This window comes from Pagrus major, chromosome 22, assembly GCF_040436345.1.
Source record: "Pagrus major chromosome 22, Pma_NU_1.0".
Taxonomy (NCBI): Eukaryota; Metazoa; Chordata; class Actinopteri; order Spariformes; family Sparidae; genus Pagrus; species Pagrus major.
In genome coordinates, this window is record NC_133236.1 from 22,465,232 (window position 1) to 22,480,592 (window position 15,361).

The window sequence follows — 15,361 nt, forward strand, 5'->3', positions numbered from 1 at the left end:
TGATCAGCGCTGTCTTGGCTGTCGGATGCTAGCTGGCTAGCTAACGGTCTGTCAAGTCGCACACATTGGGCTAGAGAAGAGGGGAAGCGCAGCGGTGGAGAAGAAGAAGAAGGGCGACCCAAGCGCCGCTACGAAATGGCCGGGCAACAGTTCCAGTACGATGACAGCGGCAACACCTTTTTCTATTTCCTCACGTCCTTCGTCGGACTTATTGTGATCCCAGCCACATATTACCTCTGGCCCCGGGATCAGAATGCTGGTAAGGCCCCGATGTCTGGCTCGGTGCTAACTTTGGCTAACCAACTATTCCTCAGCTGGTGTAACGTAGTTGAAGTGTTCAGCGTGGGTTTTTGGCTCGTCGACGCTCACCAGTCGGCAGTCCGTCAATCTGGCTAGCGTGCTTAGCAAGGCGCGGAGGCTGTGCGAGCCCCAACCAAACGTTACATTAACTTGCAAAATGTAAGCTAGCAGGCGTTACACAGATGGTGTTCACGTCCCTTTCACTGTTCAGAGCTTTAGTACAAGTCAGTAACACACTTGCCTTACCTCGTGTACCTCACATTCATCTGTGTTTAGGTTCACATAATGTAGCCAGTTGTGCCAACTTGAGTGGATAAACACGGAGCTAAGTGCAGGCTAGTTGAGCTAAAGCTTCAACACCAAAAGCCAGCGTCACTCTCTGTCAGCTTCTCAAGCTTGCCTGTGTGCCTTTGTTGACCTTTTTCCTGGCGTGTCCTTATCACAGCACGGCTAATCTGTTTGTCAACAACAGACCATATCTAACGTGGGTTATGCAACACATGCTAGCAAACTTTACTCAGCTGGTCAACAGGGAATAGCAGGTGAGTGTCAGGTGACCATAGATGGGAGCTAACAGTTATTGTATTGATACAGTGATTGAAGATAATTCATGAATGGAAGACAAAAATTTGCATTAACTAAATTCTCTCTTGTCCAGGCTGCATAATGATAAAGTCATAGAAGTGTCTGTATAAGCTGAAGTGAAGTAATCATATGTCTCTCCTTGCTTGGCTAACATATGCACACAATCTCATATTTTATCAATGAACATCGCTCACTTCAAGCCGCAGTTATCCTACCAGAAGTATTGTGACATTATCAGTATTGATTTCAACCGGTTTGGTGGTACCAACGTGTCGGCGATGTCTCATTCTGTCCATCCTCTTTTTCCAGAACAACTGCGCCTGAAGAGCCTGAGGAGGGTACATGGCAGGTGTCTGTGGTACCGGCTCCGGCTGATGAAGTCGCAGCAGAGCATCGTCCCAACACTAAAGTGAGTGCGATCGTTTGGATTTGGGGTTTGCAGATTTTCTCCCAAAGCGCCTGGAGTCATCTCTGAAAGCTGATCAAGCCCTTCTTATTTCAAGTTGAAAAGAGACTCGAGTTAATTATACTCCTGAATAATCATTGTTGGTAGTATTTATGTAATTATGTATAACACTTTCCTGGATTACTTTCATATAAATGTCTTGGCATCTGATTGGCTGTGACTTGCCTGCCAGTTCAATTGCGGGTTTGCTCCCTCGTCCTTATGTCGTCAAATGCCCCATCACTCACTGTTGTTTGGGTGTGACTCCCCTGGGCTGTTTGCATTGAGAAAGCTCAGTCATCCTCCCACCACTGGAGCTTCACTCAAGTGTGTGTGTTCCCAGCTGGACAGAGATGTTGTCACTGTTGTGTGAAGATGTGCCAAAGGCAATGCTGACCATAGTCATAGTGTAGATAGACCGGAGCCTATGTGCGTGTGTGGAAGTGCTTGTTTTTGGGTGATTTTCGGCACAAGTTTGGCTTAAGTTGCTTTCATGCGTAAACCTCTCAGTTGCTTGTGCTGTCGCTGTAAACATAGTGTTGCGCTGTTTAACATTTCTCCTAACCTGACCCTGTTTTCTCAGTGTTGTTTATTCGTTCTGCGTGTGTGGGTTAATGGAGAGATTGCCGAGAGTGTCACACTCATTTACCTCCTTGTCGCAGCATTTCTCTCTGACCCTCTGCTCTTTGTTCTGTCTCTGCCTTCTCTGCCATTTCTTTTCCACTTTCCATCCCTCCTCCGTCACTAAAACCTACATCCTGTTTTTGCTTTCAAAATCCATAAATTCTTTATTTGCATGGTTGTATTTGTGACTGAAGCTGGTGCAAGCATCCAGCATATTTATCCAAATGGACGTCTCAGTCTGTCCCTCAAAATCTCAGTATCCGTTTCACAACTGTATCATAACGATGGTGTTTATTACAGACATCCAGCATGTATTTTTTTTCTGCTTGAGCCACTCAGACAACTCTGGCTAGTGAGCAGTTGTCATGGCAACAGATGCTGCAGAGCAGGCCATGGGGTTTTGCCATTGTCATGGAAACAAGTTCAACTTCCATGCATAAGTACCAAACAACAACAATGTCAGAACCTGTTCTGCCCTTCTGTTTGTATGCAGTAGATTGAAGTAAAGCTTTGTGTTCTCTGTCAGATTGCAACCTAATCTCTGTAGCTTTAAGTGCTGAAAGCTAGTTTGCATTGCAGATTGCTTCCTCTGCAGGATAGCAGTTATAACAACTACACGGTGTGAAAATGTCTGTTAAAAAAAACGAGGCAAGCCAGATGTTGTCTCAGGAGAACACAGATGTTTGTGTGTGACATTTTTTTTCTCTCCCTGTTTGTGTGTTTGCCATTTTCAGGAAAGCAGCCTTGTTATTTGGCTGGGCTGTGTTCCTGCTGCTAGCATACAAGGTGTCCAAGCTGGACAGAGAATACCAGGAGTATAATCCATATGAAGTTCTCAACTTGGACCCGGTAAACACACAAAAAACATGACGTCTTCTCCATCCTACAAGAGCCTCTGAAGTCCTTAAAGACACCTTTTAACTTGTGTGCACAAGACATTTAGGGCTGCAACTTGCAGTCATTTTTATTTCTGATTAATCTGTTGGTTATTTTCTTGATTAATTGATTAGTTGTTTGATCTATAAAATGGCAATCAGTGTTTCCCAAAGCCCAAGATGGCGTCCTCAAATGTCTAGTTTTGTCTGCAACCCGAAGATATTCAGTTTACTGTCATAGAGGAGTAAAGAAACCAGAAAATATTCACATTTAAGAAATGGAAATTGAAAATTCTGACTTAGCTAGGTACAGTAGGCGATTAATTCAGTAGTTGACAACTACTCGATTAATTGTTGCAGCTCTAAACATATTTCACCCATAACTTGTGTGAAATTAAAAAAATGAGATAGACAATATCATCTTTCAGGACTTGAGACTCTCTATTTTTGATTGTTTTTTACACTATATGTGGTGTGGTAAGCTGTAAGTGTATGTCTGTCTCCAGGGTGCATCGCTGTCAGAAATCAAGAAGCAATACCGTGTACTGTCACTCAAGTTCCATCCTGACAAAGGTGGCGATGAGGCCACATTCATGAGAATTGCCAAAGCTTATGCTGCGTAAGTGCCTCATCCTCATTTGCACAATCATTGAAAAAAGACTAGTAAATCCGGGGCGATTGATTCATCTACTTCCTCGTCTTTTTCCCTACAGTCTGACCAATGAACAGTCTCGACAGAACTGGGAGATATACGGTAACCCAGACGGTCCAGGAGGTGAGTGAAGCTCCCCTAAATCCCACAGTATGCATTTGTGTTTTCATGTGTTGACGCGCAGACAGCCTCGTGCTGGTGGGTCAGCCTCTTGAAGTCATGAATGTGTTAAACAATTTATAGATGAAACATGGCGGCCTGTTTTTTTCAACAAGCCTACGATGAAAATGCGCCTCCTGTATTTTTCACACACTCTTCTTTAATGCATGATCAATGGACACCAAAGACAACATGTTTATACTGATTTTGGTGGCTTATAAAATTGGGTTATGTGGTTTGATATTTCCAATCCATTCCAATCGTTACAATGTGTAAAAAGGCGATTTTGCCATTTGGTTTCATTGCCTCTTCTGCCTCTCTCTCCAGCAACCAGCTTTGGTATTGCCCTGCCTGCCTGGATCGTGGACCAGAAGAACTCAATGCTGGTATTTATTTATTGATTATGTCGATGTAGTTTTAATTGGTAAACCCTCTAGGGCTGGGTAGCGCCACTGATTTCCCAAATCGATTTGATTCCGATTCGCAAGGTTCCGGTCCCACTCGATTTCAAATTTGATTCATTATTGATTTGGTTCTGGATGCTTCAGTTACCAATACCAATTTTTGGTATATGAGCTGGTATAACCAGCTTGGATATGAAAGAGATTTCGAGAGAACTAATGCTATAAATTGTACATCATTTAAAATATAAATTCCATCTTTCAGAGTCTAATTAAAAGGTTTCAGAGATTTGTGGTTAAAATATGCCTATAAAAAAGTGAAGTGAAAAAAAATAGAAACTTTCCCATTTTGAACAACCTTTCTGGCCATTTGAGTATAGATTTCTGAGTTTACGAGGTTCATTTGAATGCACAGTTTAGTCCCTGTCCCTTGGCTGCGTATGTGAAACTCCAACATGGAAAGAGAAGCAGTGTGTCCATTTGATTTTGCTTTCCTCTGTAGGTGCTCCTGGTGTACGGACTAGCCTTTATGGTCATCCTCCCTGTTGTTGTGGTAAGCCCTCTCCTTTATTTAATACCATGCTCTGTGCTATATCACACTTGTCCTTCAGGATTTCTCACTTTGCTCTCTATCCCTTTTTATTCCTCCTTCTCTGTCATAGGGTACGTGGTGGTACCGCTCCATCAGATACAGCGGTGACCAGATCCTCATCAACACCACACAGCTCTTCATGCATTTCATGTACAAGACGCCCAACATGAACATGAAGCGTGAGTTTCCCTTCCCACACTGCAGTATCACTTTTAATTTCCATAAGACTATGACTAGATAAAACCACAATTACGCTCTATTGAAAACAGTGAGTGTTCATGAGTTTGACATGTGATATTGTTTATTTTTTAAATGATTGATACATCAGTTCCTTGTCTATATCAAAAGCTAAACAAGCCTGACTTCTCACATCACTGAATCAGGTTTTTGACACAATCTGAATTTCCCTTTTTTTGGCCCTCCAGGGTTAGCCATGGTGTTGACAGCAGCATTTGAGTTTGACCCTCGGAGCAATAAAGAAGCCACCATACGACCAACAGACAACATCGAAGTGCCACAGGTAATAAATGCAGACGTGTGTGTGTGACGAAGAGACAGATTGTCCTTGATTATCATCAAGTAACGTGTCATAAACAGCCTCTCCTGTCTGTCTTGTAGCTGATCCGTGAGTTGGGAAATATCAACGTGAAGAAGAAGGAGCCTCCATTCTGCTATCCTTACAGCTTGAAAGCCAGGGTGCTGGTGCTCGCTCACCTGGCACGCATGGACGTGTCAGAGGAGTTGGAGGAAGGTAGGACACTCATATTCAAAATAAATGTTTAGTAAATTATGTTTTATATTGAGAAGTATGACAGCTAGGAGGGCTGATCGATGACGTCTGTTGTCTTTCATATGTCCACACAACAGTCAGCGAGTTCGCTTGTATAGCTTCATGTCAGCCTCCTCCATGGCAACATAGGTGGTCAGGAAGTGGTTTTCCAGAGCTCCGTAAATGGGAAATAAAACGGCTGCACAAGCTGTTTGGAGTGAAGTTGTTAAGTCACAAGTTTTCATTATGAATACACAATCCTTGTTTACACTCCTACACACAGGCAATGTTACGTACTCAACTAGAACAAGCTGTTTAGAGTAATTTGATGAGTTTTTTTCCCCACATCTGTTTGTGAAACGTGAAAACACAATCTTGGCAAACTGTTAGTTAGAGCTGCAGTACTTGATACACTGTGTATAAAGTGAACAATTCACCAGTGTTTTGACTGAATGGGTGAGAATCTGCACCAACAAGCCACTGAGCCAGAACTGTGCATGTTCACGTTGAACTTTGAAACCACTGAAACCATCTTCAGACAATGTTACACAGTGGGGGAAAAACAGTGACGCTCTCTGTTCAGTTTTTGTTGCGTAAGATGGACCGACGCCAAATCCAGAAGATGGAAAGGTTCAAAGATTTCCTAATGAACATGTTGCTAAGAACATGAATGTATGTGTGTGTGTTTCTGTTTCAGATCAGAGGTTTGTGGTGAGGAAGAGTCCAGCTCTCCTCCAGGAGATGATCAACGTGGGCTGTCAGCTTACTATGATGGCCAACAGCAGAGGAGGTACACACACACACACACACACACATCCTGTTCAATATAAGCAGGAGTTATCACCTCAAATAAAATTCTCACAAGCTTCAACCCACGCAACAACTTCTTTGATGATTTTGCTCATTGGTAAACTGTGTGTGTGTTTCCAGGTTTCCACGCTCCTCGGCTGGTAACCATAGAGAATTGCATGAAGCTGACCCAAATGATAGTGCAGGGCCTGCAGGAGTCCAAGTCACCACTGTTGCAGCTGCCCCACTTTGAGGAGGAGCACCTCCGCTACTGCATCTCTAAGAAGGTAACTGCGGAGTGTGAACATGCACACATACATTTTACTTGAGCGTAGTAAAGAAAAAGGAAGGTGTCTTGCGATGGGTCAGCTGATCTTTGTCCTCTTCTCTCTAGTATAAAGTCCGGAGCCTCCAGGACCTGGTGAGTCTCAAGGACTCTGACAGACGCAGCATGCTGCGTTTCTTGGGGGAGGAGAAGTACGATGAGGTCATGGCCGTGCTGGGCAGCTTCCCTCACATCACCATGGATACCAAACTGCAGGGTCAGTCCTACAATACACACATACATGCACACTTTGTCCGGCCACTGGTTGACTGGTTGGTGACATGTCTGCGGCCTAAAACACCGCCACATGTCAGTAAAATGGCTCCATCTTAGTTTACTTAAGTTACTTAAGAGGAGATTCAGGGGTCGTGATGCCTTACGTTGAAGTATTTAATTAAGCTGGAGGAGAACATAGCTCAACGGTACATGTAGTAACACAATTCAACGCTGCCAGTTCTGAATGACACTTCCCGGTCTGTGACTATGTAACCAGCATACTCTGCTGGTTACATACTTTGAAACGTTCTTTTCTTAGTCACATTGCATTTGATGGGAGAATATGGAGTTTGGTGTATCACGGCGCCAGTGCGTCTCTCGTTTGAGATATAGTGAAGCTGGGGGACCAGAAAGTGACCTTGGTTGTCTGGGAGGCAGTACCTTATCTCCACAGCTGCCCAAAACAATCTTCCACTCTGCACACACAAACTTCTGCCCAGATACATTTATAGGTCATGAAATATATAGACAAATTTATGTCTCGGATTCTGTGAGACTTAACATATGGAATATCCTTTACACCTGTTGGCTAGCTGTGTCGTCTCTGAAGTGTTTTTTTTCCCCTTTAGACGTGTGCCAGACATGCACAAGCTGGCACCCCTGGGAGGGTGTATCGTCAATGCTACCTTTTTGAATTCAACGATCAAAATTGAATGCTCAGATCCATTTATTTTAAAATCAAAATCATGACCCCCTTGTCATTATAGATAGGCTGGTGTTACATAATTATGTAGTAAAGTGAAAACGGCTGATCTTGGAATGTTATTTACTTACAGAGTCGGACAAACTCTTCGATGCATTTCGTATGCATTAAATTAGGTTTGAAAAAAAATGCTAATTGGTTTACAATAATTAGTGCATCGTGGAACCACTGTAGAGATTCTGAACTTGTTGTTGTTAAACTTCTGGATACTGACAGTTCCTTTTCTTTCTGTCTGTCTGTCTTTGCAGTCCTTGATGATGAAGACAGCAATAACATCACAGCAGGATCTATCGTCACAGTAACGGTACTCTTGACCAGAAAACGGATGGCGGTAAGGAATGATAGCATATTTAAACACCAACATGATTTGACATAATAATGAGTTTTTCTGCTACTTCCTTGGAGCTGTATGTCCATGAATGACCACTAGAGTGTGCTGTTGACTTCATGCATTGTTGAAAAGCATGAATCAACTCTTATCTGTGTGTGTGTGTGTGTGTGTGTGTGTGTGTGTGTGTGTGTGTGTGTGTGTGTGTGTGTGTGTGTGTGTGTGTGTGTGTGTGTGTGTATGTACAGGAGGTGTTTGAGAAGGAGCAGGAGTCAACGCCATGTCTAGCAGAGGAGGCTGCCACTACAGAAGAAGCAGTAAGGATAACACACATACACACAGGGGACATGCCAGCTCAGATCCGTTCACTCAGTCTGAGTCAGATCTAGCCATGAATAAAAGTTGAATGGTTCAAGAAAGTTTAACTAACCTTATTTTGTCTGTGTGTGAAGCAAGGAGATTCGAGTAAATCCAAAACAAAAGTGTGGCAGAACAAGAGTAAAGGGGCTAAGAAGACAGCCAAGTCCAAGAAGAAAAAATTAACCAAGAAGAAGGCCACACCAGCACCTGCCAAAACCAAGCAGGCCAACGGCAACGTGGCAGGAAATGTACGTGTCCAGTCACAGCTGAATTAATTCTCGATTTGTCGCATATAAAAAATACTCTGCTTAAATAAATAATTATTCTCATGGATGCTGATGTAACAGGAAGTCGTAGCGGCATCGGCGGCAGTGGCGAAAGAGGAAGAGGACGAGGCCTCAGACAAGGGCAGCGAGTCGGACGAGGGCGAAGCCAACAAGGACTCTCCCAGCGAGAGAGACGAAGACAGCGACAAACAGAGCGACACAGAAGTGGACGAGATGGCTGGTGACGACGAAGAGGTCAGAGAGCAATGTGGCGAAAATATCATGCAGCGTTCATTGTGTTCCTGTTCTGTTTAATTCCACACCATCATCATAAGATGACCCTGATCTGTGCTTGTACCTGCGCCTAACCCACTCCTCCTCTCACCACACCTGTCCCCCTCAGGAGTGGGAGGCGCTGCAGCAGAGCATCCAGCGGCGAGAGCGGGCCCTGCTAGAGACCAAGTCGAAGGTGACGCACCCCGTCTACAGCCTCTACTTCCCAGAGGAGAAGCAGGAGTGGTGGTGGCTCTACATCGCCGACCGCCGGGATCAGACCCTCGTCTCCATGCCCTACCACGTCTGCACGTTAAAAGACACAGAAGAGGTGAGTTTGTGCGCGAGTTCTTATGGAAAAATTGTGTCGATGTCTGGTTAAAAATATCCAGTGGTTTCACACTTTCTAATGTTGAAACACAGTCTTGAACAGTGGTCATTGGCTTAGAAGTCATCTTATTGACTGATCGGCCGTTAGCAGTCAACAAGGCAAATATCCGCTGGTACTAATATTCAGCCTATAAATACAGGGCTCTCAGGTGTGACTATTTTGGTGCGCCTGAAATTTCATTCTATTTTTTAAACAACTGAGGTTATCGCCATTTCTTCTTGTTTGTACTATGATTTTAAATGAATAAAAACATGTAATTGCAATCATTTATATAATGTGTAATTTAAAATGTATTATTGGGTGCACCTAAATGAAAAAAATTGGGCAAGCTGGTGCATCGGTGCATCCCTACCAATATAATTTCTTTTTTTCGATTAGTTTTTGTTCCAGCACTCTTTCAGTTTTTTGCATGCAGTATTATAAAGTCTGTTTTTTGTGTGTGTGTGTGTGTGTGTGTGTGTGTGTGTGTGTGAGGTATTAAAATGCTTTGAGGGTATACTGCGGCCCATGCTATAATCCGTCTGGACTAGAAAGGTCTTAATAAGTTAAAGTGTGTCTGTTCACGCTTCTTGTTTCCTACACACCGTAGGCCCTCACACATCCTGTTGCTAGGCAACCTTTTGCACTGCTGTCATTACTTCCACAGAGGAGTGTGTGTGCATACGTGTGTGTGTGTGTGTGTGTGTTTACTTTGAACAATTTGCACCCCTGATCCCGGTGTTCTCCAGCAACAATAAAGATTGACAGCGAGGTAAGGGCTTAATGAGGCCCGTGTACGTCTGCACGACCAGCTGTCGCCGCTCTGAAGGAATGTAATGGCGAGAGGTGACCCACCCATGCGTAACGCTTCACTGTCTGCTGATCAATTAGTCTGTCACTTCAACACTTCCTGCTGTTGTTTGTGTTGTATGACGCTGCGTGTTTGACAGACGCTTTTTTCGGGCAGGGAGGGCAGAGTGGGCTGCATTCATCAACAGAGCAGGGGCAGCAAATTGCCGCCGTGTTCACGGCTCATTCTCCGCTCACACGCTGAATAATAATTAGCCTCATTGTGCCGATAATTAGATGTTTGCCATGTGTAATTGCACAACACGGCAATCACAGCCTGAGGTAATGTTGGTCTAATATTTACAGTTGGAACCCATCATCATGTGGTGGTTCGTTTGTGATTACCTACCGCACCGCGTCCCTCTGGAGGTGATTATGCACCATCAGTAACAGCCGATTGGCTTTTTGAGTTTGTAATATCCAGCAGTGTTGGAGTGTTTGTACTTTACATGTTTGCCTCCTTCTGTTGCTGATGACAAACATCTTCTCTGCTGCAGATGACAGCCACCTTGTTTCATTATGTGGCGGTTGTTTTATCTCGACATCAACAGTTTACAGTCCAGCCCCCGTTTTACTGCGACACCAGACTTAATACATGGAGCAGTCATGCCCTGTGAGAGCTCCTGTGATTGGATTTGACAGCTGTGTGTTTTTTTTTGTGTGTGTGTGTATTGTTCCCCAGGTGGAGCTGAAGTTTCCAGCCCCCTCCAAAACAGGCAACTACCAATATTCTGTCATCCTCCGCTCGGATTCCTACCTGGGACTGGACCAGATCAAACCACTCAAGGTGATAAGAGAGCTGCGTGTGTGCGCGTATGTGTGTGTGGTTTGCAGAGCTCAGACAATACACCCACAGTTCAGTCAAAATGCACCAGCAGCTGAACAATGGTGTTAATGGCTGCCAAGCTGTTGGGAATAAGAAGATCTGTTACAACACCTGATGGACGTTAAGCTAGGGTACACTTAAGGTGTGATGTCTAGTGCTTATCTAGTGTAAAATGTATCTTCTGGATGGGAACTGTTAAATAATTGATCTTAAGAGCACTGGTAAACATGGTAACACGTATGAACATCGGCATGCGAGTGTGGGGATTTTCCCTCATACGTCAAAAAATGAAATGGAGTTAGAACAAAAAGTGTGTTGTATTTTCTTTGAAAGTTCTTAATGAAAAAATAAGTGAAACAAATTGACCACAGTTACAATCTCCCTGCATTATATAAGGTAAAATAGATCTTTGTTCTGTCTCTGCCTGTTTGTTCATTATTCATCAGAAACAGATAAGTTGCATTCTCGATAAATAACGCTCAAGACAACATAAATATAAATATATAAGCATTCAAGTGCTGGACAATTTGTTTTTTGACAGTGGAATTTAAATAATGCTTTATAATAGTTAATGACGAAAGACGTGGTACGTGAAATGTAAACAAAAAACGACTTGTTCATGTGCTCAAACATGTAAACTTTGTGTTTTCCAGCTGGAGGTCCACGAGGCCAAGGCCATGCTGGACAACCACCCGCAGTGGGACATCCCCGACACGGAGGAGGAGGACGAGGAGCAGGAGGACAGCGACGGCATCGAGGAGAGCGAAGATGACGACGAGGACAACGATTGAATGCACACACACCCACACACACGCTCAACCCCCCCCTCTTCCCCATGGACTGGCCCCCCAACCCACTCCTGACCCCACAACAGCACTCGAGAGCGGCGAACGAGGAGCAGCGAAGCTGTGCACACACACACAGAATCACCAGGGACAGTTTATACACACAGAGCCCTCCTCCTCCTCCATTTTATCATTTCGGTGACATGGACTGTGACCCCGCCCCTCCATTTCCTCTTTTCTACAGAGACTTGTTCATTCACTTTCCTGCTGCTGCCGGAAGAGAATTCTGTGAATACTTACCCAGGCCTGTGTGTGTGAGAGCGGACGTGCATGTGAGTGTGTGTGGTACAAAAATGAGCGATCGTATGTGTGTTTGTTACCTTGTATGTGTTTGTACAGGTGTGAAAGATTGACACACTGTGGACTGGAGGACCTATTATCTGGGCTCTTTACTTCTTTTCTCGAGGGGGAGAGGGGGATGTATAACAGCTGATTCAGTTTGCAAAATTAACAAGAACCACATCGCTCTCGCTCCTAAGTTTAAAATCACTCGGCACCAATGTTTTCCACACCAATGATACTTTCTATTGTACACTTAGAACTGCAGAAGTGTGAGCTTTAGCCCAATTCGTCGGGGATCACAGCCGAGTCGACCCATTGGGACATTTGCTCCTATCGGCACACAGGGGGCACAGTTGAGTCTTGTCAGTTTTTTTTCTTTTCCTTTTTCTTGTTTTGTTTGTTTTTTTTTTTCGCTGTTACACCAGCCAGTCACTTGTATGTCGAAGGAAATGCCCACAGAAGATCTCCTGTCGGTTCCGTTAATGTTCTGTTCAGGCCCCGTGATCCACTTCGCACTGTATTTTTCTGAATGTCGGTTGAAAGCAGGTGGATCTGGAAATGAAATGACCTCAAGTATAATGTGGGGAAAATGACAAAACTTGCAGTGTTAAGATTTGTTTGAATTATGACTACTTCTTTTGTCCATAATCTCCATAACATTTGTGAGTTTTCAGTCTTTTTAGGGGTTCAGACGCTGATTATATATAAATAGATATATACATACTCGTGGCTTTTCAGAGAAGTGACTTCCTTTCTCCATCTTTTTTGTTTAATTTTACAATTGTAGCACATTCCAGTGTATACTCATTGTCCAAAAGGCCTTATGAATACAACTGAAATACCACAACATACAAATCCTTGGGTGCTATGCACCAGTAGTTCTTGGGAGAGCAGAAAAAAAAAAGTTTTGTTTATTTCGCGTTTGTAAAAATCGACAGTGTTTTTCTTTTGTTTCACTTTAGTTAGTCTCTTCATGGTAACCTTTAGCCACTCAGTCTCAGAATACATATCACTGATCTGCCATGGCGAAGCCTCTGAGTACAGTTTTGTCTGCTGAAAGAGGATTAAAAGTTGAACGTGACATGTGACTGCGTTAAAGGGATTGGAGTGTGAGGTCCCCGACACACAGCGCTTGTGATGGGAAATTTTTAAGTGTAAGACTGAGCGTATTCTGTCTGTCCAGCACCTTTTATTCTCTTTAGTCATCGAAGCAGAACAAGCTTGCTTTTTCTAAGTACAACTGCCATTTCACAATTTCCACCAAACCTCCTGGAGGATTTTTGTTTTTTAATTTTTCTGTCTGTAGAACACAGAGCAGTTCTGACCCCTGTTTCATTTAAATTTAGTTTGTTTCTTTTGTCCCAGTTAAGCTGTAGTTATAACACACGTAACACATACGTCTTTGTCTTGTTTCCTTCCATTCTAACTTCGGTTTTCACATCTGTTTGACTCATGAGTGCAACAAAAAAGAAAAGAAAATCAGAGCTTCCTTCCGTAGCTCTGTGGGCTGTCACTGTATGTTGACGACTTGGCAGTTTTTAAAAGAAAACGGTTAATCTTTTCACTTCACTCAACAGTTAATAGTTTTTTTTAAAGGTATATACTAGTGTGTCATGTCGGTGTCTGTGGGCACGCTCTCCCGACACAATGCACACAAACTCACATGCGCGCAGTGCACTATACCCTCCTGTAATTGTGTTCAAGGCAGGTGTATGCTAACAGGTAATATTGTACTCTTGAGTATTTATCGCTCTGCAATAGAATGTAGCATCAGTGATTTTACGCTGTGTGGAGAAAAAAAAACAAAACTGCAGTGAGGTTAAATACGACACCATCTCTCCCACGACAGACCCAGTCCAGGCGACTGGCTGGCAGGCCGCCTCAGTTTGGACAAACTACCCAATGACTATCTATCTGCCACTTTTGTTTACAAAGGAACTGTCATTGTAAATGGAAAAATATATTATTTGTATTTAAAATCATTTCAAATAAAAACTTTTAAATGAGATGGTGTCATTTTTTCCCCATGTATTGAAGGTACATGAATACAATGTCAGGTGTGTTAGATCCCAGAGAGGATGTGTGTGCAGTTGTGCCGCTGATGTGCAGAAACTGATACACAAGGCTAGGGCTCCAAAAAGCCCCATATATTCAGTGCTATCACTTGTTTTAAGTAATTTAGTGAATTTAAAACATGTTAGGGAACTTTAACCACTAATTAGATGGTGTTGTAGAGAAACTATTCCTGCATCATTACCCAATCGTTACCTCTGCGACGGAGGTTCATTTTTCGCCCGTGTCAGTTTAGGGCTGGGAATCGAATTTCAATACTTTTATGGCACCGACTAAACTGCCTCGATACTATCGAGTATCAAAAAATGTCTTGTCAGTTGATACCAAGGTTAATGGTTAGCGTCAGTGAACCAATAAGCATGCAGCATGCTTGTCGTGCCAAGATCTAATCGTGCCGGTGATTGGCCGTCTCGCTATGTGAATGTGTAATGTGAACGTTTGTTCTATTTCATAAAATTGGTATTGAGAGAAGCTTGTTCAGGAACCGTATCGAAGTCACGGTATCGGTATTAGTACCAGTATCGAACATTTTTTACCGGTTACCAGCCGTATGTCAGTTTGTTGGTTTGTCAGCGGGATTACACAAAAACTACTGAAAGGATTTCCACAAAACTGGATGGAGGATGTGTGTCGGCCCAGAATAGACCCCGTTAACTTTTGGTGTGGATCTGGATAAAGGGACTGGGACTCTGAGTGTCAGAGTGGTTATCTATTATCAAAAGTTGCCAATTAATTTAATACTTGGTAACTATTTCAACTGATTGTTCGCAGACAGACTGTCTGTCCGTAAGGTTTGCTAATACAGGGTTAGGGTTTGTCTAGATTGCATCATGAGTGGGCTAAACCTTCCTAGAAACCATAATAACCTTTACAAGCTAGGCTAAAACGCATAGGCCAATTTTAAGCTAATGAAGTAAAACAACCCAATTAGCATGTTTAGCTAATATTTGAATTGTGAGACACGTGAAGTGGGAATAGGAAGACAGAAAATGATTATAGCCGAATTATTGTGGTTGTTTTAGTGTTTGTGTTGAAGTCAAACACAGTGTGTTATCAGAAGGGGGCTGCCTGTGCTCAGTTGTGTTATTTACCGCGCTTCCTCCTCCTCCTCCTCCTCCTCTCCGTCGGTTCAACCGCTGCAGGTAAATGAGATGCAGCTTTAAAAAAAAAAGCCAGACAGGAAGATTATCCTCAGCAGCAGCCCCCCCTCCCCAAAAATTCACGTTTTTCTCTCCCTCCAACTTGTGCCCTTGACGACGCTACAACTCCTGCCAAAAAAAAAACAAACCTCCGGACAGCGTCGGGAAGGTCAAACCTCCGGACGAGCCCGCGGTGTTCGCTCGCCTCCCCCCGCCGCAGCTGCAGGGGTGGAACCCGGACTGACCCGCGCCGAG

The 15,361-nt window shown here is 43.5% G+C and overlaps 1 protein-coding gene across 1 annotated transcript; it reads left to right on the forward strand.

The window, feature by feature from the left end:
* The first annotated feature begins 2 nt into the window (after positions 1–2).
* Positions 3–13,900, forward strand: sec63 (SEC63 homolog, protein translocation regulator). Its single transcript, XM_073492503.1, has 20 exons — positions 3–259; positions 1,195–1,294; positions 2,689–2,803; positions 3,336–3,448; positions 3,543–3,604; positions 3,968–4,026; positions 4,544–4,594; positions 4,704–4,812; positions 5,059–5,153; positions 5,252–5,384; positions 6,100–6,192; positions 6,333–6,478; positions 6,586–6,733; positions 7,744–7,826; positions 8,072–8,140; positions 8,276–8,431; positions 8,531–8,704; positions 8,853–9,053; positions 10,624–10,728; positions 11,421–13,900. Exons 1-20 carry the CDS (start codon positions 136–138, stop codon positions 11,556–11,558), a joined length of 2,274 nt encoding a protein of 757 aa, XP_073348604.1. The 5' UTR covers positions 3–135; the 3' UTR covers positions 11,559–13,900.
* Positions 13,901–15,361: the final 1,461 nt, after the last annotated feature.

Bases quoted from the DNA above. Each gene is read 5' to 3' on its own strand.
- sec63 (XM_073492503.1), top strand. From the start codon at position 136: ATGGCCGGGCAACAGTTCCAGTACGATGACAGCGGCAACACCTTTTTC. The intron at 4,813-5,058 runs GTGAGTTTCCCT...TTGGCCCTCCAG, and splicing joins GCCCAACATGAACATGAAGC to GGTTAGCCATGGTGTTGACA. The intron at 6,734-7,743 runs GTCAGTCCTACA...CTGTCTTTGCAG, and splicing joins CATGGATACCAAACTGCAGG to TCCTTGATGATGAAGACAGC.